At 33.8% G+C, this 23,774-nt stretch overlaps 1 protein-coding gene across 7 annotated transcripts in view; it reads left to right on the forward strand.

The window, feature by feature from the left end:
- DDHD1 (DDHD domain containing 1) overlaps positions 1-23,774 on the forward strand; it is a 150,532-nt gene that overhangs the window by 17,771 nt on the left and 108,987 nt on the right. For 4 of the 7 annotated variants that reach the window (XM_074213324.1, XM_074213325.1, XM_074213327.1 and 1 more), the window contains exons 2-3: positions 17,754-17,927; positions 18,550-18,570. In XM_074213324.1, coding sequence (XP_074069425.1) covers positions 17,754-17,927; positions 18,550-18,570 — 195 coding nt within the window. The remainder of the gene's footprint in view (positions 1-17,753; positions 17,928-18,549; positions 18,571-23,774) is intronic. The other 3 variants (XM_074213326.1, XM_074213329.1, XM_074213330.1) reach the window with 1 other exon arrangement.

The raw sequence follows: 23,774 nt of genomic DNA on the forward strand, positions 1-23,774 counted from the left end.
AATAAATATTGTTGAGGTCTGGGAGTGCTATTCGCCTTTCGTCCCTACTTGTTTTTTCATCATTTTTCTTGATACTCTAAAATTTTAAATCTTTCACTTTTCCCAATGAATTTTGTTGCTATTTTATCAGATTCTATAGAGTATCCTTTTGGTAATTTGGATGATACAACATTAAAAGTATAAATTTATACTTGAAAAATTGTCATTTCTATTGTTGAAGCCTAACTTAAGCACTGAATATTCCCCCAGCTACTATTTAAGTTATTTTTTATTTGTTTATGGAACACTTTGTAACTGAATCTATATAAGTCTTTTGTATACTTTGGTAGATTGATCCCCAGACATTTTATGCATTCTATAATTATTTGGAATGAAATTTCCCTATTATTGTTTCTTGGGTTTTTATTATTATATAAACCTATTGATGTTTGAGGATTTCTTTTGAAGTGTTCAACTTCACTTGAAGCTATTGTTATGATAGCTGAAGTTGTTATCAGTATCTTTGCTGATTCTCTAGGATTTTCCAAATATACCATCATACACCAGCAAATAGGGCAAAGTTTATCTCCTTTTTACCCATATTTATTTATTTTTCTTGTTGCTTTGCAGTCATATTTTCAGAACTATATTTAGTTGTAAAAGGGAGAATGGGCAATCTTTCTTTACCTCCCATATTTATTAGAAAAGAGTATATTCTCATCAAATATAATGCTATTATGTTAGATGCTTTTAATGATAGTTTTAAAAAGGCTTTTTTATGCTTGTTCTTTGTAGGATTTTTAGCATAAAACATGGAATGGGTTGTAAGATTGTACTTTAACAAAGGTTTTTTTCTGCATCTTATTAAAATGATCAGGTGGTTCGGGATATTTGATTTTAATATGATTCATTATGTTGATTATTTTCTTGATGTTGAACCATCCTTGCATCCCTAGTACAAATCTCACTCAGTCATAATAAATGATTTCTTGGATAAATCACTATAGTCTGACAAGATTTTGCTTAAAATTTTTGAGTCAATATTCATTAATGATATTGGCTTATTGTTTTCCTTCTATGTTTCTCTTTAGGCATTAGGATAATTTGTCTCCTTATAAGATGCTAGTAGAGAAATACTTTGTGTAGTGTGGATACTAATTTCTCTAAAAGTTTGATAGAATTCTTCTGTGAATCCATCAAGATGAAGAACTTTTTAATTTGCTAATTCCTTTACAGTTATTTTCTTCCCTGAGATTGAGTCATTTAAGATTTCTACTTGTGGGGCGGCTAGGTGGCATAGTGGATAAAGCACCGGCCCTGGAGTCAGGAGTACCTGGGTTCAAATCCAGTCTCAAACACTTAATAATTACCTAGCTGTGTGGCCTTGGGCAAGCCACTTAACCCCATTTGCCTTGCAAAAACCTTAAAAAAAAGATTTCTACTTGTTCTTCTGAGAGTTTGGATAATTTTTATTTCTGAAGGGTTCTTTTGAACTCTCATTTTGATTAGTATATAACTACATAATATATGTTCTGATTATTTTGATTTTGGTTTCATTGTGATTTCATCTTTATAATTAAATTAGCTAAGTGTTTATCAATTTTAAAAATTTTTTCAAAAAAACCCTTTAATTTTCTAGTCATTTCCATGGGTTTTTTGTTTCCATTTTAATCCCTCTCTACTTTTTTAATATCTTCTTTTTTATGATTATTTTAGGTTTATTTGTTGGCTTTCTAATTTTTAAAAAGGCATATTCAGTTCACTAATTTTTTCTTTGTCTATTTTGTTTAATATATAGGATATAATTCCCCCCCCCCCCCCGAGAAATGCTTTTAGCTACATCCTAAAAATTTTGGTATATAGTTTCATCATTATCATTTTCTTCTATATAGTTATTAATTGTTCCTATGAATTTTTCTTCTTTTCAACCTCTCATTTAAAATTTCATTAAGTTTCCATTTGAGTCTGTATTTTTTTTTCTTTATGGTCCTGAAACTAGTTTTTATTTTTATTGCATTATAGTCTGTAAAAGATGTACTAACTGTTAATGCCATTCGTTTGCAATATCTTTATGCCCTAGCACATGGTTAATTTAAAATCGCTTCAGTGAAGTTGTAGAGAATTATCTGTATTCTTTTAAGTCCCATTTAAAAGACATCATAAGTCTTTTAATTCTATTTTCTGCAGCAATTTGTTCAGCTCCCTATTTTTCCTTTGTTATACTAACCTAAAACAGAGTAGGATATTGAATTCTCCTGACACTATTGTGTTACTGTTGTGTCTTTTTTCTTTGTTTTTTTCTTTTGATTTTTTTTTCATGAAATGGGATGCTAAGATATTTGGAACATATAACTATAACTAGTTTTTGGTTTGTTGTCTGTGTTCCTTGGATCATAAAGTAGATTCCTTGTTTAACTTTGCTTTTTTCCTCCTCTGATCCCCTCCCCCTTTTTATAATTCTTGTTTTTGTTTTGTTAGAGAATATGATTGCAACTCCTCTATTTTTTTGGATTCACTTGTTGCATAGTAAATTTATTCCCGTTCCCTCAGTTTTATTTTGTTTTTGTCTTTTTTAAAATTGTATTTGTGTATGTAACAGATTGAAGGATTTTGTTTTTGTCACTTTTTTGATTCATTTGATAAATCTTTAAAGTTATGAATTGAGACATTTACCAAATCATGGCTTTTTTTTTTTTCTGTTGTCAACAAAGTACCATATTCGGCTACTTCAAAAAAATAAATGATGTGTCCACTTCCACTGATTCTTCCTGATCTGCTGATCTGCTCCTCCCATTTGTTACTACTTTCTCTTTGGGGATTTGCTTATTAAGTTCCTTTTTCTCTCCTGCTCTTATTTTAATTATATAATTCGTCCCCACTTCTTTCTTTCTTAGTCAAATAGTTTTCCCCTTAACACTGTTACCTTTCAATTAAACCTATTCATCAATTAAAAAAATTTTTTTAAATTTATTTAAAGCAGTGGGGTTAAGTGACTTGCTTAAGGTCATACAGTTAGGCTATCATTAAGTGTCTGAAGCCAGATTTGAACTTGGTTCCTCCTGACTCTAGGGCTGGTGCTCTAACCACTGTACCACCTGGCTGGCCCATATTCATCAATTTTTAAAATACAGTTTTTTTCTCCCTTTTCCAAAAAAGAATTTCTCTCCTTTTCTTCATTATATCCCTTCTTTATTTCTGTCCAGTCTAGACCCTCATCCTTTGATTTTACAGTTGACATTTCTTTTTCTATTCTCTGTAGACCTTATACAATCTAACTTCCCAAGTACCCATTTTATTTTTCTCTAGTTGTTTTCTGCCTCTGCCTTGTAGATATTGTTCATGGATTCTCAGTTTCCATTGTTTTCACTTCTAAAATAATATCACTTATTGTAGGTGTCAGAGTGGACATTTCCCTATGTACTCCTTTCCCCGTATGTCCCTGATAATGTAGTCTACAACTTATTTATATCCTTCCCTAGTTACCTTTTTTCCAAAATTAACTTTTAAAATCTCTTCCCAGATGGAGAACATCATTAAAAACAAACTACACAATTTTGTAACCAATATTAAAAGAAATGTAGTAAATTGGGAAACGTTTTTTTACAACTAGTATTTCTGACAAAGAACTCATTTCTAAAATATACAGAGAATTGAGTCAAATTTTAAAAAAAGTTATTCCCCAGTTGACAAATGGTCAAAGGATATGCAAAAAGCAATTTACAGATGGGGAAATCAAAGAGATCCATAGTCATATGAAAAATTGCTCTAAATCACTACTTATTAGAGAAATGAAAGTAAAAGCATCTCTGAGGTACCACCTCACACCTCTCAGACTGGCCAATATGACCAGAAAGTACAATGATCAATGTTGGAAGGGATGTGGGAAATCTGGGACACTAATACATTGTTGGTGAAGCTGTGAACTCATCCAACCTTTCTGGAGAGCAATTTGGAATTTTGCCCAAAGGGCAACAAAAATGTGCATACCCTTCGACCCAGAAATACCACTACTTGGTCTGTACCCTGAAGAGTTGATGAAAAAGGGTAAATCACTTGTACAAAAATATTTATAGCAGCTCTGTTTGTGGTGGCAAAGAATTGGAAATTAAGTGAATGTCCTTCAACTGGGGAATGGCTTGATAAACTGTGGTATATGTATGTCATGGAACACTATTGTTCTATTAGAAACCAGGAGGGATGGGAATTCAGGGAAGCCTGGAAGGATTTGCATGAACTGATGCTGAGTGAGATGAGCAGAACCAGAAGAACATTATATACCCTATCAGCAACATGGGGGTGATGATCAACCTTAATGGACTTGCTTATTCTATCAGTGCAACAATCAGGCACAATTTTGGGGTATCTGCGATGGAGAATGCCATCTGTATCCTGAGAAAGGAATTTGAATAAAGACCAAAGACTATTACCTTTAATTTAAAAAAATACCATTTTCTTATTATGTGATTTTGCTATCTCTTATTCTTTATTTTTCTTCCTAAAGGATATGATTTCTCTCTCATCACATTCAACTTAGATCAATGTATACCATGGAAACAACGTAAAGACTAACAGACTGCCTTCTGTGGGAGGTGGGGGGGAAGGAAGCAAGATTAGGGGAAAAAATTATAAAATTCAAAATAAATAAAATCTTTTATTAAAAAAAATAAAAACAACCACCAAAAATAAATAAATAAAAATCTATTCCCTAGGTTCATGCTCTCCCACATGTGGGCTTTTAAAGGACCTGTTATTTATTTATTCATTCATTTATTTAATTTTTTCATTCATTCATTTATTTTCCAATTGCTTTCAAAGATACTTTTCAATATTCTTTTGCAATCCACATTTTTCACCTCCCTCCCCATGGCAGCAAACAACATGATAAGGTTTTCCATTTAAAATTGTGAAAGAACTAGAACTAAGGAGGTTTTTAAAAAAATGGAACAGAAAGGAAAAGTGAACATGGTATGCTTTTCTTTGTTTCGGAAACCATAGCTTTTTCTCTGGATGTGGATGGGCCTTTCCTTCACGTCCTTTAGAATTGTCTTGGATTATTGTACTGCTGAGAGTAACTTAAGTCCATTGTAGTTGGTCATCCCCCAATGTTGCTATAATGTGTACAATGTTCTTCTGGTTCTCCTCATCTCAATTGGCATAAGTTGTTGCAAATCCTTCCCGATGTCTGCCAGTTCATGATTTCTTAGAGAATAATAGTACTCCATCACATTCATTCATTAATGGAACTGCCTCCCACCACCAAAACACAGTTTCTTTTCCTCACTTTTTTCTTTCTCCTCCTCAAATTTTTCTTTCCCTTCCTTTTTATCCACTATACTATAGGATCTCTTTTTTTGAGACCACAGCAATCACCTTCTCCCTGATAGCCTTTTAATTTGACTCACATTCGTCTATCTCCCTGCTCTTCTTCCTCACTTTCATGTGCCCTCCCATGTTGTAATGTGATTATGTTCATTTTTGAAGCATGACATCAGGGAATTGATGCCATGATATGCAAATGAGTTGGATTTGAGCGAGGGCAGTGCTGGACTAAGTCACCAGCCTCACTTTTTCCTCTGGAGCCATGAATCAGGAGGACTCAATTAGAATTAAGTGACTTGCCCAGGATCACACAGCTAGTTCAGTAACTGACCCAAGGTCACATAACTACTAAGAGTCTAAGCCAAATTTGAACTTGGGTCCTCTACCCACTGTGCTATCTAGATGCCCCTGTTGTAATGTAGTCACATAAAAAAACATCAATTTACCTTCTAGGTGAGGTATCATCAGCTTGTGTGCATAATCCCCAGGTCCATCTTTTACTGTCAACTTCCACTGTACTTCCACTTTCATCTCTGTATTCTATTATATATTTAGAAAAAAGATCTCTCAGTAAGCTCTGCTGTTACTCTGTTTCTATCCTTGGCAAATAGTATGTTTATTCACCCTTCCTGTGTATCTGTTGTTTGATGTGTAGGGGAAGCAAATAATCTCTTCACTTCTGTTTTTCTGTCTAAAAATGTTTCAAATACTTCTTATTCTTGAATGTCTTTTCTTCCCTTGCCCTAACATAGTTAAGTTTAGCTTTGCAGAGTAACTCACCCTGGTCTGTATCTTGTGCTTCATTAATCTTTAGAACACATCATTCTATTCCCTCATTTGAATTTCCTTTCCTTTGTATTTAAAGGCCTTTATGTTGAAGAATTTATTTTTTTAATGAATTTATTTTTAAATTGAATCACATGTGTTTTGGAGTTTGTAACCTTGCATTTTTTTTTTACTGGAGGTGATCTATGAATTCTTTCAGTAGGTATTTCATTTTCTATGTTCTGAAGTTTTGAACATTTCTCTTGTATTATTTCTTTTAGTTTTTACAAGGCAATGGGGTTAAGTGACTTAAAGGTCACACAACTAAGAAAGTATTAAGTGTCTGAGACACAATTTGAACTCAAATCCTCCAGACCCCAGGGCTGGTGCTCTATCTACTGCACCGCCAAGCTGCCCCATTCTTGTAATATTCCTTGTATCACATTGTTTAAGGGTTTTTATCCTTCCTGTCTTGGAGATGGATAGTAGCCATATTTTCTAGTACATTATTTTTTTTTGTTTTTTTCTCTTTGTGGACTAGCTTTCCTTATCCTTGAAATATCAAAATATTCTTTATTTTTTGTCTTGATGGAACTTGCTGTTGCAGGTTCCAGTTTTTTATTTTGTCCATTATTTTTGCTTTGCAAAGTATAAATTTTTTGCCTTAATAATTCTTATTTCTCCTTTGAATCATTTGATATCACATTCCACTATGTCTCATCATGTTGAATAATTTCCTCTGTTTTGTAGTTTTTATTCATCAGTACCAGAATTCATTTACTAAATGTGGAATCAGATTTCCTACTGTTCTTAATGTTTTCCTTGTTGATTAATGTGTTTATGTTCAAAGTCACTATTTTTTTAATCTTTCTGAAATCTCTGGTAATTTTTGTTTTCATCCCCACCCCACCCCGCCTTCATTTTTCCCATTTGCTCTCTGTCTCTGACCCCCAGCACAAGGTGATTTCCTGGGTCTCAAAGCTTCTCCTCCTCCCAGGCTGGACAATTCATGTTTCACCATCTTAAATTTCTGCCCCAAGTGAATTTTGGGTAGCTCTAGTTGGGTCTAGGCTCTGCTGGGTAATGAGCTTTTTTCTTCAGGCTTAATGGAGTACTGCACAACAGCTCTCCTTCCTTTTGTTCTCTTACCTTATACTAGCAGCTAAGCTGATACTTCTGGGTTGTCCACCTAGCATTGGCAATTCAGCACTTCATAGAGCTGGTGCTTTGGGGTTATCCCAGCCCCCAGTAGACTGTTCCTCTGGAAGTCGCACCCCCTCTCCCCCATATTGTCTGTTGCAGCAAACTTCTGAATTCTCAAACCTGTTTTGCTGGATACTGGAAGTGGGAGTGGGGAGTAATTGTGTGAGGTTGTGTTTTGTATCCTTGGCTGCTCCTTCAGCCTCCCTTTCCAGTAGTTTGGGAAGTGGAGAAAGGGTGCTCAAGTTTAATAAGTATCAGTTCATGGGTTTTTTGTTCCTTTCAAACTTTAATTTTTAGATTCTGGATGTCTTAAAGAATGGAAAAAGTTGAAGTTGCTTTATCTTTGGTATATACTTTCTGTTTTGAAGATGAGTGGAATATTCCCTCTTTAAGAGTTAATATTCCTAGTGAAATCCTCTCAGGATTAAAGATCATTAAAACAAAGACAGACTATTACTCTTAGACTATTCTTAGAAGAAAGAGGGAGAGAGACCTCAAATTCCAAGCCAGGCACCCTCCTGGTTCTGTTAGGCGGGGGAAACAGTGGACTATTTCCAGAGAGACCTTGCATTTTTATTTCTATTTAGTCATCTATTTGATGATAAAACTATCTTAAGTGGGAGAACAGTAGACTGTTCCCATGAGAAAAACTTTGCATTACAAGGAAGTTCATAAGACTCCACTTGTTTGATGATAAATAGATTGTCCTTGATCTTGCCTTTCAAAATGATTTACATTACTTCAATAAGATATAATCTTGAAGATTATTCTCACTGTCTGGATGATGAGGTAATATTTTACGAAAATCTTTCATTCTTTTCTTTGTTGCTGGGGTAGATTTTTGCAAGTAGAATCTAACTCTGAAGACTAACCAGTGAGTTGAAAGAAAGGGACAATAGGAAGGAAGGAGGAGGAGGGGATCACATTAGGCCATATAATCTTGTTTGACTGTCAATTGGGGTAACTCCTTGATCTTCACTACCTTTGTGAGCCTGTAGTGTGCCCTTTTCTCGAGAAAAGCCAAAATAAACTTTTTTTTTTTTTTGCTCAGAGGAGTCACTATATTTTTTTTTGGAACCCTTAATTCTGTGCTTTTATTTATTCAATAAACAGATACTTGAATGAACTTCCCTGAGAGAAAATGAGTTATCTTCCTTTGTAGGTCTTTATCCTTTTTTTATTTTTTTTTATTTTTATTAAAGATATTATTTGAGTTTTACAATTTTCCCCCAATCTTGCTTCCCTCCCCCCACCCCACAGATAGCAATCCATCAGTCTTTACTTTCTTTCCATATTGTACCTTGATCCAAATTGGGTGTGATGAGAGAGAAATCATATCCTTAAAGAGAACAGAATTCTCAGAGGTAACAAGATCAGACAATAAGATATCTGTTTTTTTTTTTCAAAGTAAATGGAATAGTCCTTGTACTTTGTTTTGTTCAAACTCCACAGCTCCTTACCTGGATACAGATGGCACTCTCCTTTGCAGACAGCCCAAAATTGTTCCCAACTGTTGCACTGATGGAATGAGCAAGTCCTTCCAGGTTGAACATCACTCCCATGTTGCTGTTAGGGGGTACAGTGTTTTTCTGGTTCTGCTCATGTCATTCAGCATCAGTTCATGCAAATCCCTCCAGGTTTCCCTGAAATCCCGTCCCTCCTGGTTTCTAATAGAACAATAGTGTTCCATGACATACATATACCACAGTTTGCTAAGCCATTCCCCAATTGAAGGACATTTACTGGATTTCCAATTCTTTGCCACCACAAACAGGGCTGCTATAAATATTTTTGTACAAGTAATATTTTTACCCTTTTTCCTCATCTCTTCAGGGTATAGACCCAGTAGTGGTATTGCTGGGTCAAAGGGTATGCACATTTTTGTTGCCCTTTGGGCGTAGTTCCAAATAGTTCTCCAGAAGGGTTGGATGAGTTCACAGCTCCACCAACAGTGTAATACTGTCCCAGATTTCCCACATCCCTTCCAACAATGATCATTATCCTTCCTGGTCATACTGGCCAATCTGAGTGGTGTGAGGTAGTACCACAGAGAAGCTTTAATTTGCATTTCTCTAATAATTAATGATTTAGAGAATTTTTTTTTTAGGTTTTTGTAAGGCAAATGGAGTTAAGTGATTTGCCCAAGGCCACACAGCTAGGAGGTAATTATTAAGTGTCTGAGGCCGGATTTGAACTCAAGTATTCCTGACTCCAGGCCCAGTGCTTTATCCACTGGGCCACCTAACCGCTCCTAGAGCATTTTTTCATATGGCTATGGATTGCTTTGATCTCCTCATCTGTAAATTGCCTTTGCATATCCTTTGACCATTTGTCAATTGGGGAATGGCTTTTTGTTTTAAAAATATGACTCAGTTCTCTGTATATTTTAGAAATGAGTCCTTTGTCAGAATCATTAGTTGTAAAGATTGTCTCCCCATTTACTACTTTTCTTTTGATCTTGATTACATTGGTTTTATCTGTGCAAAAGCTTTTTAATTTAATGTAATCGAAATCATCCAATTGGTTTTTAGTGATGTTCTCCAACTCTTCCTTAGTCATAAACTGTTCCCCTTTCCATAGATCTGACAGGTAGGCTAGTCCTTGATCTTCTAATTTGCTTATAGTATTGTTTTTTTATGTCTATGTCCTGTAACCATTTGGATCTTATCTTGGTAAAGGGTATGAGGTGTTGGTCTAATCTAAGTTTCTTCCATACTAACTTCCAATTACCCCAGCAGTTTTTATCAGGGAGTTTTTTTCCCAATGGCCTGACTCTTTGGGTTTATCAAACAGCAGATTACTATAATCCTCTCCTGCTTTTACACCTAGTCTATTCCACTGGTCCACCACTCTATTTCTTAGCCAATACCAAACAGTTTTGATGACTGATGCTTTATAATATAATTTTAGATCAGGTAGTGCTAAGCCACCTTCTTTTGCATTTTTTTCATTAAGCTCCTGGAAATTCTTGACTTTTTATTTCTCCATATGAATTTACTTACAATATTTTTCTAACTCATTAAAGTAATTTTTTGGAATTTTGATTGGCAGGGCACTAAACAGATAGTTTTGTTTTGGTAGAATTATCATTTTTATTATATTAGCTCTACCTATCCATGAGCAGTTGATATTTGCCCAGTTATTTAAATCTGATTTAATTTGTGTGAGAAGTGTTTCATAATTGTTTTCAAAAAGATTCTGAGTCGTCTTGGCAAATAGACTCCCAAATATTTTACACTGTCTGAGGTTACTTTGAATGGGATTTCTCTTTCTAGCTCTTTCTGCTGTTTCTTGCTAGATATGTATAGAAAACTTGAGGATTTATGAGGGTTTATTTTATAACCTGCAACTTTGCCTAAATTGCTAATTGTTTCCAGTAGTTTTTTAGATGATTTCTTAGGATTCTCTAGGTAGACCATCATGTCATCTGCGAAGAGTGAGAGTTTTGTGAGTCACTATATTTTTAAAGTGGATTTTTATCCCACACTAAATGATTTGAAAGATGTAGGGATCATGGGGGCGGCTAGGTGGTGCAGTGAAATAGAGCACCAGCCTTGGAGTCAGGAGTACCTGGGTTCAAATGCAACCTCAGACATTTGATAATTATCTAGTTGTGTGGCCTTGGGCAAGCCACTTAACCCCATTGCCTTGAAAAATCTAAAAAATAAAAAAAGATGTAGGGATCAGAGGAAAATGTCTATTCTTCCATCTTGTTGCTCACATGACCTAGAGCAGGGCTGTCCAAAATGTGGCCCCCTGTAGGTTTACTAAATGCTTTGGTAAAGGAAGTTGGCCACAGCAGAGCTCTCACTAAAGCAGCAAAATCAAAATATATTGTCTATTGTTTCAATAAAAACTTGTAAAAGTAAGGTTGGACAGCCTCGAGGTATTGAACACTGAGAGCAATTTTTAAGTGTATAGCAGCAGGGTAATTTTTTGTGAACTTTCCTTAGGAAATTATTCCAACACAAAAAAGAAGTATGACATTTAAAAATTTTGAGATATAATTTCTGGGTAATTTAATCATTTTATCAGTAATACTAGCATGTTATTTATAAAAGTGGTCAGTGGCCTTCTGGAATTGAAGCCAGGAAAGGGTTTGAGGTGGAGCTGAAGGGTAGATGTGGGTTCTTTTATCAGTGATGAAATCACAGAAGGCTCTCCTAACTCAGCAGTGTAAGAAAAGGCTTAAATTTTATTTCACAGGTTTAAGTTCTTTAGCAAGTAAAAGAAGGTTGGGTTTTTAAGAAGATGGTAAAATTAAGCTAAGAAGAAACAGTTACAAGCTGAACTGGTGAGAACATCAAAGATAGTTAAGAAAGGGAAAAAGAAATAGCCATGAGACAGCTAGGCTCACATCACTTGGATCCAGCAACTTGGAGAGGAGAGTGGGCCAAACTTCATAGGGAACTTAGCCCACCTCCTGTTCAGGTGGAGTTAGGTGGAGAAGGGGATCAAGGAGTGACCTGCCTGGATGGGAGCAGAGTCAGGCATATTACCTTGGAAGGCTAGAAGCCAGACTGGTGGAGGAGGAGGAAGAGACTGAGATTTGTATTATCTTAGTAAATTTACATTTGAGAAGAGGATTAGACTGAGTAATGGGAAAGAAGTCAGAGGAAGACAGAAAATGCCAAACACAGGTAATAATTCCTTAATATTACAGGAAAGGCAAGACACTATTTCTCTAATACATCTTCAACAGAATGCCACAGTCATGACTGCCTCTCTTCTTTTGATGCTCTTGGAAGAGGATGATTGTCAGCTGAGTAGTGGTTAACAATGATAAAATGAATGTAACAATGAGGACTGAACTTATTTCAATGAATTTTGATTGTCATTTACTTCTAAATTACCCCCAGCCTTAGGCAATCTAATAAAAAAATTATTCCCATCCAAACGAGTAGAATACAATGAGATTAAGTTCCTTGAACATTGGTTGGGGTCGGGCAAAGATTGATTCAGTCATGGCCTTTCAGAGACTGAACTTTGAAATGGACACTATAGAAAAAAGGGGAAACCTGGATCTCCCCAAAGCATTGATCATTAATGATATTTCTCTTATAAGTTTGGATCTTAGATCTTAGGGCTTAACCTGAAAATCCTTCTGGTTTTGGTTTAGAAGAGTAACAATCCTTCATATTCTTTTATTGTTTTCGTTTTGTAATTTCATTTCCCCTCAGTTACATGTAAAAACAATTTTAACATTCTTGTTTCAAATTCTGAGTTTCAGATTCTCTCCTCATCTATTGAGAAGTCAAGCAATTTGACATAGGTTATATGTGTAATCTTGCAAAACAGTTTCATCTTAAATTATGCTGTGAAAGAAAACAAACCCCCAAAAACCTCAAGAACATTAAAGAAAATAAGGAAAAAATACCTTTCAAATGGACTGTTCCTTAGAATAATTAGTAGTATCTATCTGAAACCATCAGCAAGCATTATATTCAAAGGGGAGAGGCTAGAGGCATTCCCAATAAGATCTGGCTGAAACAAGGATTATCACCACTACTATTCAATATTGTATTAGAAAATGTTAGCTTCAGCAATTAGAGAAGAAAAAGAAATTGAAGGAATTAGAATTGGGAAGAAAGAGACAAAACTCTCACTCTTTGCAGATGACATGATGGTCTACCTAGAGAATCCCAAGAAATCATCCAAAAAACTACTGGAAACAATTAGCAATTTTAGCAAAGTTGCAGGTTTATAAAATAAACTCATTCAAAGTAACCTCAGACAGTATAAAATACCTGGGAGTCTATTTGCCAAGACAGACTCAGAATCTTTTTGAAAACAATTATGAAACACTTCTCACACAAATTAAATCAGATTTAAATAACTGGGCAAATATCAACTGCTCATGGATAGGGAGAGCTAATATAATAAAAATGACAATTCTATCAAAACTAAACTATCTGTTTAGTGCCCTACCAATCAAAATTCCAAAAAATTACTTTAATGAGTTAGAAAAAATTGTAAGTAAATTCATATGGAGAAATAAAAAGTCAAGAATTTCCAGGAGCTTAATGGAAAAAAGTACAAAAGAAGATGGCTTAGCCCTACCTGATCTAAAATTATATTATAAAGCATCAGTCATCAAAACTGTTTGGTATTGGCTAAGAAATAAAGTGGTGGATCAGTGGAATAGACTAGGTGCAAAAGCAGGAGGTGATTATAATAATCTGCTGTTTGATAAACCCAAAGAGTCCAGCTACTGGGATAAAAACTCCCTCTGATAAAAACTGCTGGGATAATTGGAAGTTAGTATGGAAGAAACTTAGATTAGACCAACACTACACACCCTTTACCAAGATAAGATCCAAATGGTTACAGGACATAGACATAAAAAACAATACTATAAGCAAATTAGAAGATCAAGGACTAGTTTACCTGTCAGATCTATGGAAAGGGGAGCAGTTTATGACTAAGGAAGAGTTGGAGAACATCACCAAAAACCAACTAGATGATTTCAATTACATTAAATTAAAAGGCTTTTGCACAGATAAAACCACTGTAACCAAGATCAAAAGAAATGTAGTAAATGGGGAGACAATCTTTACAACTAATGATTCTGACAAAGGACTCGTTTCTAAACTATACAGAGAACTGGGTCATATTTTTAAAACAAAAAAGGCCATTCCCCAATTGACAAATGGTCAAAGGATATGCAAAGGCAATTTACAGATGAGATCAAAGCAATCCATAGACATATGAAAAAAATGCTCTAAATCATTAATTATTAGAGAAATGCAAATTAAAGCTTCTCTGAGCTACCACCTCACACCTCTCAGATGGGCCAATATGACCAGAAAGGATAATGATCATTGTTGGAAGGGATGTGGGAAATCTGGGACACTATTACACTGTTGGTGGAACTGTGAACTCATCCAACCTTTCTGGAGAGCTATTTGGAACTACACCCAAAGGGCAACAAAAATGTGCATACCCTTTGACCCAGCAATACCACTACTGGGTCTTAATACCCAGAAGAGATGATGAAAAAGTGTAAAAATATTCATAGAAGCCCTGTTTGTGGGGGGCAAAGAATTGGAAATCAAGTAAATGTCCTTCAATTGGGGAATGGCTTAGCAAACTGTGGTATATGTATGTCATAGAACACTATTGTTCTATTAGAAACCAGGAGGGACAGGATTTCAGGGAAGCCTGGAGGGATTTGCATGAACTTGATGCTGAGTGAGATGAGCAGAACCATAAAAACACTGTACACCCTATCAGCAACATGGGGTTGATGATCAACCTTGAAGGATTCGCTCATTAACAATTTTTGGCTGTCTGCAAAGGAGAGTGCCATCTTGTATCCAGATAAAGAGCCGTGGAGTTTGAACAAAGACCAAGGACTATTCCCTTTAATTTAGAAAAAAAAACAGATAACTTATTGTCTGATCTTATTACGTCTTAGACTTCTTGTCTCTTCTTTAAGGATACGATTTCTCTCTTATCACACCCAATTTGGATCAAGGTACAACATGGAAACAAAGTAAAAACTGACAGATTGCTTTCTGTGGGGGTGGGGGGGAGGGAAGTAAGATGGGGGGAAATTGTTACACTCAAATAATATCTTTAATAGAAAGAAAGAAAGAAAGAGAAAGAAAGAAAGAAAGAAAGAAAGAAAGAAAGAAAGAAAGAAAGAAAGAAAGAAAGAAAGATAGGTTACCTTTCATTTGCATTCAGGCTAAACCAGTTTTTTTCCTCTGGAGATGGGCAGCACTCTCAACACTGAAATCAAATGGCTAGAATCAGAGGCTTGTTTTTTGCAATGCATTAGGGTTAAGTGACTTGCCCAAGGGCACACAGCTAATTAATTTTTAAGTGTCTATGATGGATTTGAACTCAAGTCCTTCTGAGTCCAGGGCTGGTGTACTATCTATTGAGCCACCTAGCTGCCCCCCACAGAAACTTTTCAATTGCTTTTAATCCTAAAAATACCAAAGAACTCACCACAGATAACTCTGAAAAATAAAATTTAAAAAACCAACAAAAGTAAAACCAAAAAGCTAGTAGTGGTTATAAGCATAACACTTTATTTTGTTAGAGGAAGGAAACTAGCCACATGAACTGCTTTAGTGTTGGCAAATCAATCTCTCTCTCTCCCTCCCTCCCTCTTTCTATACATATATATATTTTTTCACACACACACATGACAATAATCAGTAACAATGAGACAAGTTTAATTGGGTACTACAGGTGTTTGTCCAAGCTCAAAGACCATCTGGTACTGGTGTGAAACAATTCTGAGATTTTGTTGTTATGCCAAGCTCAAGTCACTACTTGGCTTGCTGGGCCTTAGTCTGGAAAACAGGGGGAATCTCCTAATAGTAAAAAGAGGGAAGTGGTTGTGGTATGGGGATCCTTACAGCATCTTTCATCCTGGGAGTACCTCAGAGTTGTCTTGGATCACTGTGTTTCTGAGAATAGTATTTACATTATATGCCTCACAGAATTCAATGTGTAAACCTTTAAGTATTGTAGGAAGAATGTTACTGTGATTCATTTTGTTTCTTTTGGCCTTTCTTTGTGACACCCTATAGGGCCTTCTTTGTCCTGATTTTCCATTGAAGATAACTAGTATACTTAAATTCATTTACTTTTTTTTATTCTTTTTGTCCCTGATATTTTTCAAACTTCAACAGTAGAGGAGAATTGTAGGTTAATTTGAATTCTGATATAATTTTAAAGTATGTACTTGTTAAAGGGGCAAAGTAAAAGGTGATTAAAAGGTTTATTCTTAAAATTTATTAATTACTAAAGAGTTTTATATTTGAGGGCTTTGGTATGAGAATTAAGTCCTTATCCACTGCTATATTATTTACTTTCTTGTCATTGTCCTTGTAACATCAGGGAGGTGATGCCATGGCATGCTAGTGACTTGAATTTAAGTGAGGGAGCACTATGCAAAGTCACCAGCTTTACTTTCCCTTACGGGGTCATCTGCGCCCAGTGACCATATGTGGATCAGGATTACCAGGGATAGCCTTGCATGCAGTGAGAGACCTTGGCATTTTCAAGCTAGATCTTTCCCAAGTCACAGTTTGACTGAGGCAACAAATTTTAAAGTTAGGTAAGAGAGAGATGAGGAAAGAGGCCAAGAATGTCCACTTCCAAAAAAGAAATTTGTTGGGAGGGTAAGACTCTCAGGATATCTCAGTAATAAAAGCTAGGAACTTCTTTTTAAATAATCAAAAAAAAAAAGGAAGGGAGGAGGGAAGGAAAGGGAGGGAAGGAGGGAGATGGAGAGACAGAGACAGATAGATTGATGGATCGGTCTGGGAAAGGAAGACCCTCAGGGTTTCCTGACCAAAACAGAAACAAATGCTATTGGAATTCACTCTGAACCCAAAAAGTCCTGTACAGTAACTAAGTAGACTTATCCTGAGAACCATTGTCAGCCAGTCTAGGAGAGCCAGAGTGATTTGAGGCCTGTTAACCTCAACAAATCTTACTAGGTCTTTGGACAGTGAACCTGTAAGTACTTGAAGGAAAGGAGGAAAGAAGGGAATACTTTTAATTCATTCACTATCAAATATTCCAACCACCCCTAGAGAAACTAAGAAAGATAACAAAAGATAGAATTTAGAAAATCATTAGGGTTAAGATAGAGAACTTGGTGTTACTTTCCAGCCATAGCCACAGAACTAAGACAAAAGACACACTTGACAAATGCTTAACAGTGAACGTGATTGATGTTTTTATTAAGACACAAAGAATTTGTCCTGGGAGCTGTTGCTTGTTGGTTCAAAGTAAAGAAAAATATTCACAGGATTATATATGGAAAGCATTTTATAATTTTCTGAATGCGAAGTAGAGAAAAATATTAAGAAATACGGTATTTTAAAACCTTTAGTTTTGACTTACAGTCTATTAAAACAGAATGCACTGTTGCAGAAATTATGCAGCATAGTGCTGATTGTTTCTGTAGTATCAGAATTGTTCCCTTGGCCATATGAAACAGTAATTCTCCTGACTGCTCAAGTACTATTTTTAAGCATTTAGGTAATTAGTGTTGTGATGTTGTTTTTATAAACATTTTTACGATGCAATCTTTCACTTAATATAATAAGGATTTGAAAGACAGAATGATATTAACAGATAGAGTTGGATTCACACTCACAGAGATTTAGATTCAAATACCAAAACACATGGGCACAATGGTCTTAAGTAGGTCATTTAACTTCTCAGTGCCTCAGATAACTTGGTGACTGTGAGTTGCAAAAAAAAAAAAAAAGCCAGTCTGCTTTGGTAGAGCTAGTTTTCTCAGCAAGAGCTCCCTATGCTATTGAAGGCAAACAACAGCAATAATAACATGGTATTGAAAATGTATATATTGTTCTAACTTAAGATCTCCACTTGGAAACTTAAACATTTTTTAAATGTTGTATTTAATGTATAGGAATAACACATCAAATTGTTACTTTGTTTATTGTTCCTTAGAAGCAGAATGCTGAAATGATTTTTTTAAATTATGTTTCCAGAAAGTGACAAAATACCAGTAATGCGTGGACAATGGTTTATTGATGGTACTTGGCAGCCACTGGAAGAGGAAGAAAGCAATTTAATTGAACAAGAACACCTTAAGCGTTTTAAGGGTCAACAGATGCAAGAAAATTTTGATGTTGAATTGTCAAGACCCATAGATGGAAAAGATGGTAAGACCAATTCAGTTTCTTTACTTTATATAAGTTCTGTAGTCTAAATGAAATCTTGAAATGAAGGTTTAGTATTCCGCTAGAATAACCACTTCATGATTTAGGATGCAGTACTTGTTTTATAATAACATCTCTTTAATATGTTTAGTTATTAGCCACAAACTGTCCTGTGAATTAAAATTAATTGAAATTAAAATTTACTACTTAGGTAATTAATGGAAATTTTATAATATATTGTAATGTGAAATTTAATATAGCATGCACCTTGTACTAAATTTCTTTTATCAAGAGGAATTTTTTGGACCTCATTAACAGCATAGTATTACCTCTCTAATGGTATATATAGGGATAGTTTTCCTTCAGCTGAGCAGACTTTTTACTCTACTAGAATAAAATATAGTAGACATAATTTTTAATAGCTGAAATAATTTATTACTTATATTGAGCCACCATATATTTGAATATGTTTTCAAAGTAGAGTATTTCTGTTATGATAAGAATTTGGTAACATTTAATTTTATAACCTAGATTGTCTTAGGTGGATAAAAATTTTGGAAATTTAGCAAAATACAAATCTTTTGTATGCCAGTGTTAAAATACTTTTATTCTATTATTACTGCAGGCAGTGGAATCAACTATGCTGGTAAGTATAACAGAATAGGTAGATTAGTATTTTGTAGATTTCTTTAATATTATTTTCTTGAAGTGTTTCTTCATCCATGCTTGCCTTTCTTTGGGAGGTTCTCTTATAAAACCTACACTGTAAATATGAAGCATACTCATGCCAATAAAAGATCTTCTCTCAAAAACAAATAAAAACCCCATGTATTGGTCAAGCAAAAATTAACTTAGTAATTGTTATTAAAAATCACTGACACTCAAATATTAAAATAGTTGGTTTTCACTTGTTTTTCCTGGCCCAAAGAATCATTCCTTTTTTGGGGGGACGGGGAAAGAAGAAGGAAGGTTAGTCACAAACTAGGGTACTATATGATTCACAATTTAATGTTTTCTAAGTTGATTTTTGGTCATATTTTGGTTTCAATATATTTAGCTTAATAAGTTACATTTGACTTCTTTTCATTTATCTTAAGCTTGATTTCAAGTTGAAGGAAAAGTAAGTCATTGTAATTGCAATATTAAGTTGAGGATTAAGGGGAAGCTTGATGTACCTTTATTTCATTGTGTGGGAAATATAGTTAAATCTCAGTTAAAAATTTCTTTTTGTAGCAGCCATTTCTGAAAAACAGATGAGCCATAAAAGTAATGCTTTGTTGACGTGGATATAGCCTGTCACATAACCCTATTTTCTTTTACAATAAGCACTTCTTTTTTGGTCCTGCTTAATTTGGTCACTCTGGAGTTATAAAGACTATCTTTTTTTCTTTTTGATGTTTAATTATTGCATTTTTAAATTCCACAATAATTTTCCAAAATTCTTCTCCAAAGTACTGTCCTATGAAATAAAAACCTTTTCTACCTAAGTTTTTTTAAATATGTTATTACTATTGGAGATGAGAAGAAACTTTATGACTATGATGATCAAAGCAAAACTTGCTTTTTTATGCATACATAAGTTAGCTTCAGAATATTATGAATATAAAATAAAATTGAATGCATAATTTATAAATCAGCATGGAAACAATACTAGATCTGAAAGTCAGAAAACAGGTTTGTGTCCCAGTTCTTACTTTCACCACCTCAGAGGATTTTTTACTTTGTAAACTGTGTGTCACCTCTTTTACACATACATACACATATTCTCTGAAGGTGTTATGAAATAATGAGTAGTCATAATAGAATTTAATTAAATCATTAAATCAATTAAATTAATTTTCTGGAAGCAACCTTAGAAATATTTTGTTATTTTGTTTTCTGGTAGTCCATATGTTTCTCAGAACTAGTTGTCAATCTGTAAAATGGATATAGTACACCGCATACCTTAGAGGATTATTATGAAGAAAATATTTTTTCAAGTGTAAGCACTAATTGAGTGAGCTATTATTTTTTAAATACTGAAGAGATTGATGGTAAAAGAATGTGGTTTTTTGGAGAGATCTTAGTGACATTTTTTGTTTGTTTTCTGTCAGTCAATTAAAAGTATCTCAGAGTCAGTTGTCAAGAATCATCAAGATCATCTGTTGATTTGCTTTATTAAGTGCTATGAGTGTGTGTATGTGTATACATGTGTATGTATGTATGTATAGATGTTTATAGCTTTAAATATCTACATATCCATATATGCATGCATACATTTTTATGATGATAAATATTCTTTTCCTCAGATATCTTACCTAAAATAAAATTTTATCAATTCTTTTTCCTTTAGACCTTTTCTCCTTTTTGGTTATTCAGGTTCACTTTTGCCCCCAAAGAAATTAGGTCCCTCCTCCCGCAAATTGCCACAAATTTTATTACTAGATTTAGGGTAGAGGGAGCAATATATGAAGAATGCATTCATGAAAGCATTAATTGAATAAAAGTAAAACTATCATATTTAAATATAATTATAAAAGAAAACAGTATACTTCTCTATGAAAGGAATACAGTTTGATTTGTTTTCATTTTTTGCTATCAGATGAGAAAATATTTATTTAGAGATTTCATGTATATGAAAACCTGGAAATCTGGAGAAAATTTTCTTACTGTCTTTGGGGGTTTTGTAATAAAGTAAGTTTTTCAAAAGTTCATCATTTCAGCAATGTAAGTAGCATTCCCTTTTACCAATAAAGATTGAATCCCTTTCTATTTTATTGTCTGTTAATTGTTATTTCTAGAAAATCTCATGACCTGGTGGCCAACCTTTTGATAACAAACCATTTTGATCATAGTTAGACTAATCTTTTGCTAACTAATCAGTCTTTCCAGCTGTCGTGTTATAACCTTAAAGGACACAGAGTAACCTTTACATTATAATGTAAAAAATGTAAGGCTAATTGGAATGATTGCCTTCCTGCTTCAATCATGTTTTGATTATTAATTACTTAGTCTTAATGTTTGGTTCTGCAAGATTTACTGCTTCTCTCTCCATACCCACTTCTCTGATGTTTGTGATTTTTTTATACCAGTTTTTTCTTTCTCCTCTTAAATCTAGGAGCTTCCGTTTTCTACTTTGTCCTTTCAGGGAAAGCTTTTTGCTTTTGTTTGCTTTGTTTTTAGTTTCAGCTCCCTAACCTTGTTCATAATAAGTATCAGGCTTAAAATGAACTAATTTGCTATTTCTGGTGGTTGGAGTAAATTAGGTTGTTGGTTTGAAGTAGGAAAGGAGAGGGAGGAAGGCTCTTTTGATCAAATGATTAATATTTTTTCAGTGTCCTCTTTTCCTTTTCCTTGCTATTTATAAAACTTTTTTTTTCAGAATTCTAGACCTTTTAAAGAGAGGAGATGAAGGCAGTTTTGGTGAAATCCTGAAATAAGCAATAGATCGTAATGGCTATCTAAAAATTTATTTTAAATTCAAGTCTTTTACTTTTAATTCAAAATTACCAGAATTTTAGAAACTGCAAAGATTATAATAGCATTTAATCCAACCTATAGCAATAAAAGTACCCCTCAAGGAGTGATGTAGCTTCTTCTTGAAGAAATTCTTTTTAATAATTCTTAGTTGCTAAGAAGTTTTCCCTGACATAAAACCAAAATTTGCTTTTTTTACATCTTGCTCCTTCCCCATAATAACTTGAAATTATTTCAACATATTTATCATGTTTCCCCTGAGGCTTCTTTTAGGTCAGACATCCCCACTTAATTCAGTTTATCATAATATGGCATGGTGTCAAGATCCTTCACTGTCCTTAGTGCTCTTCTTTGGATTCTCTCCCACTTATCAAGGTCCTTTCTATAGAAAGACCTAGAATGGAAAATAGTGTGGCATAATATGCCAAGTAGCAGGACTGTCACTTCTTATTTATAGAAGCTATACCTCTTTTAAAGTAACTTAATATTGAATGTCTTTTGGTTAATCACATCACTGTCTCAAATTGTGTTTGAGGTCCACCAAAACACATAAATCTCTCTAACCAAAACTCCCCCTATATTGTACTTGTGACATTTTTTGAAACCAAAGTCCTATATTTATATCTGTTAAATTTATCTTAAATATCTTCAATCCAATGTTGTAGGCTGTTAGGATGTTTTTGAATCTTGTCTCATTCTTGTGGTTTATGTCATCTGCCTGCAATATAATAAACATGCTTTTATTCAGTTAAATGATAAAGCATTCATCAACACATGGTTAAGGTGGGTCTTTAGAATACTATACTAGAAATCTAAGTTGACACTAAGTGATTAATAACTTCTCTTTTGAGGCTAATTGAAAATCCTAATTATATTATAATCTAGCCTTTTTCTTTCCATCTTTTCCATAACAAATTATGAGACTGTTAAATGTTCTGCTAAAATCTAAGTGATCTAAATATATACTATTTCCCTGGACTACCAGTTTATTATTCCTGATCAAAAAAGAAAGGGAAAAAAAAGTTAATCTGTGCTAATTTATTCTTGTTGAATCCATGTTGACTCTTCCCCCTTTTAGAAAATATAACTACCCCAAGATTCAAAGTCAAATTTATTAGATTATCATTATTATTAGGTTATTTCTTATTACAAATTTCTGTCATTATACTATTACAGTGGAAGGAGTGGGGTTTATGAGTTCATTATTTAGAATGAAACTGTCCTAAATGAAGCACTCTAAATAAAACTCAAGGTTTTTGAGGTAAGTAAAGCAAATAATTTGAAGTGAAATTTGAAGTAGAGAGAAACCACAGGAAATGGCTCCAATATTCAGTATTTAGAAAAAATTTGAAATTTGTAAAGAATATGTACCTAATATATTTTCCATTCTCCTTGATAACCATGTATTTTGGCAAGGCATGGACTATGAAACATAGTACCTTTGATTTATTTTTTAAATTTAAATTAATTACCCATGGTCAAACAGGCATACTGAACACTAGCTTTTGTTATATTCTTTTGTAGTTTAGATGGATATTTTCCATTTTCTTAAAATTAAATAATTGAAATAAAAATGTGGCTACAGTACTGTTTGTCATTTGAAATTTTCTTAAGTTTTGTGTTTTCAGGTTTGGCTCAGAAAGACTTCAATTTGTTCTACTTTGACCACTTGTCAGATTTTACTAATGAATTTTTTTAAAGATAACAACTCATTGACAAAAGCCCTTATCCTCAGACATGTAATAGATCTTTCTCAATAACTGACCAGAAGGCACATGAAAGAAGAAACATTTTTAATGACAAAACTTAATTTCACTCGCATGTTTTCTCTTCAGTGTTCGGTGTTTTTCCTATTATATAATGCATAATCTTATAATGCAGCATTTTTAGCTTTTTTTCTGTCATGGCTTTTAGCTTTCATGCTTCTTTAAAATATTGTAGTTATATTAAGCTTCGTAAGCTTCTGCTTCTTTTAATGACCAAAATTTTTGAGTGAAATTCAAGACTATATTTTATATGTATTATATTACAAATAGAATACTATATATGTATTATATTACAAATAGAATACTAATGATCTTCATTTTTTTGAGCTGTATTTAAAACCTTTCTATAATGTTACTTTTAGAAAGAAGGGAATGAGGTTATAGTCACCAATGTAAATTAAATTCTATATATTCTATAGTTTATTAACTGAATATGTCAGAAGTTTCATTGTAAGGTGAGACTTCAAATGAATTTTAAAATATTTATCTTTTCACAGTTGTATCAAATGAAACTATTAATGGTTGATATGAAGGTTTATTTACTGTTTACCAAATATGATACATCCTTTTGTTGTTTGATTCATGTTTATATGTTTTTTTGCCAGTATCTTTCATTAAGCATATGGTT

This window comes from Macrotis lagotis, chromosome 1 (genome assembly GCF_037893015.1).
Source record: "Macrotis lagotis isolate mMagLag1 chromosome 1, bilby.v1.9.chrom.fasta, whole genome shotgun sequence".
Taxonomy (NCBI): Eukaryota; Metazoa; Chordata; class Mammalia; order Peramelemorphia; family Peramelidae; genus Macrotis; species Macrotis lagotis.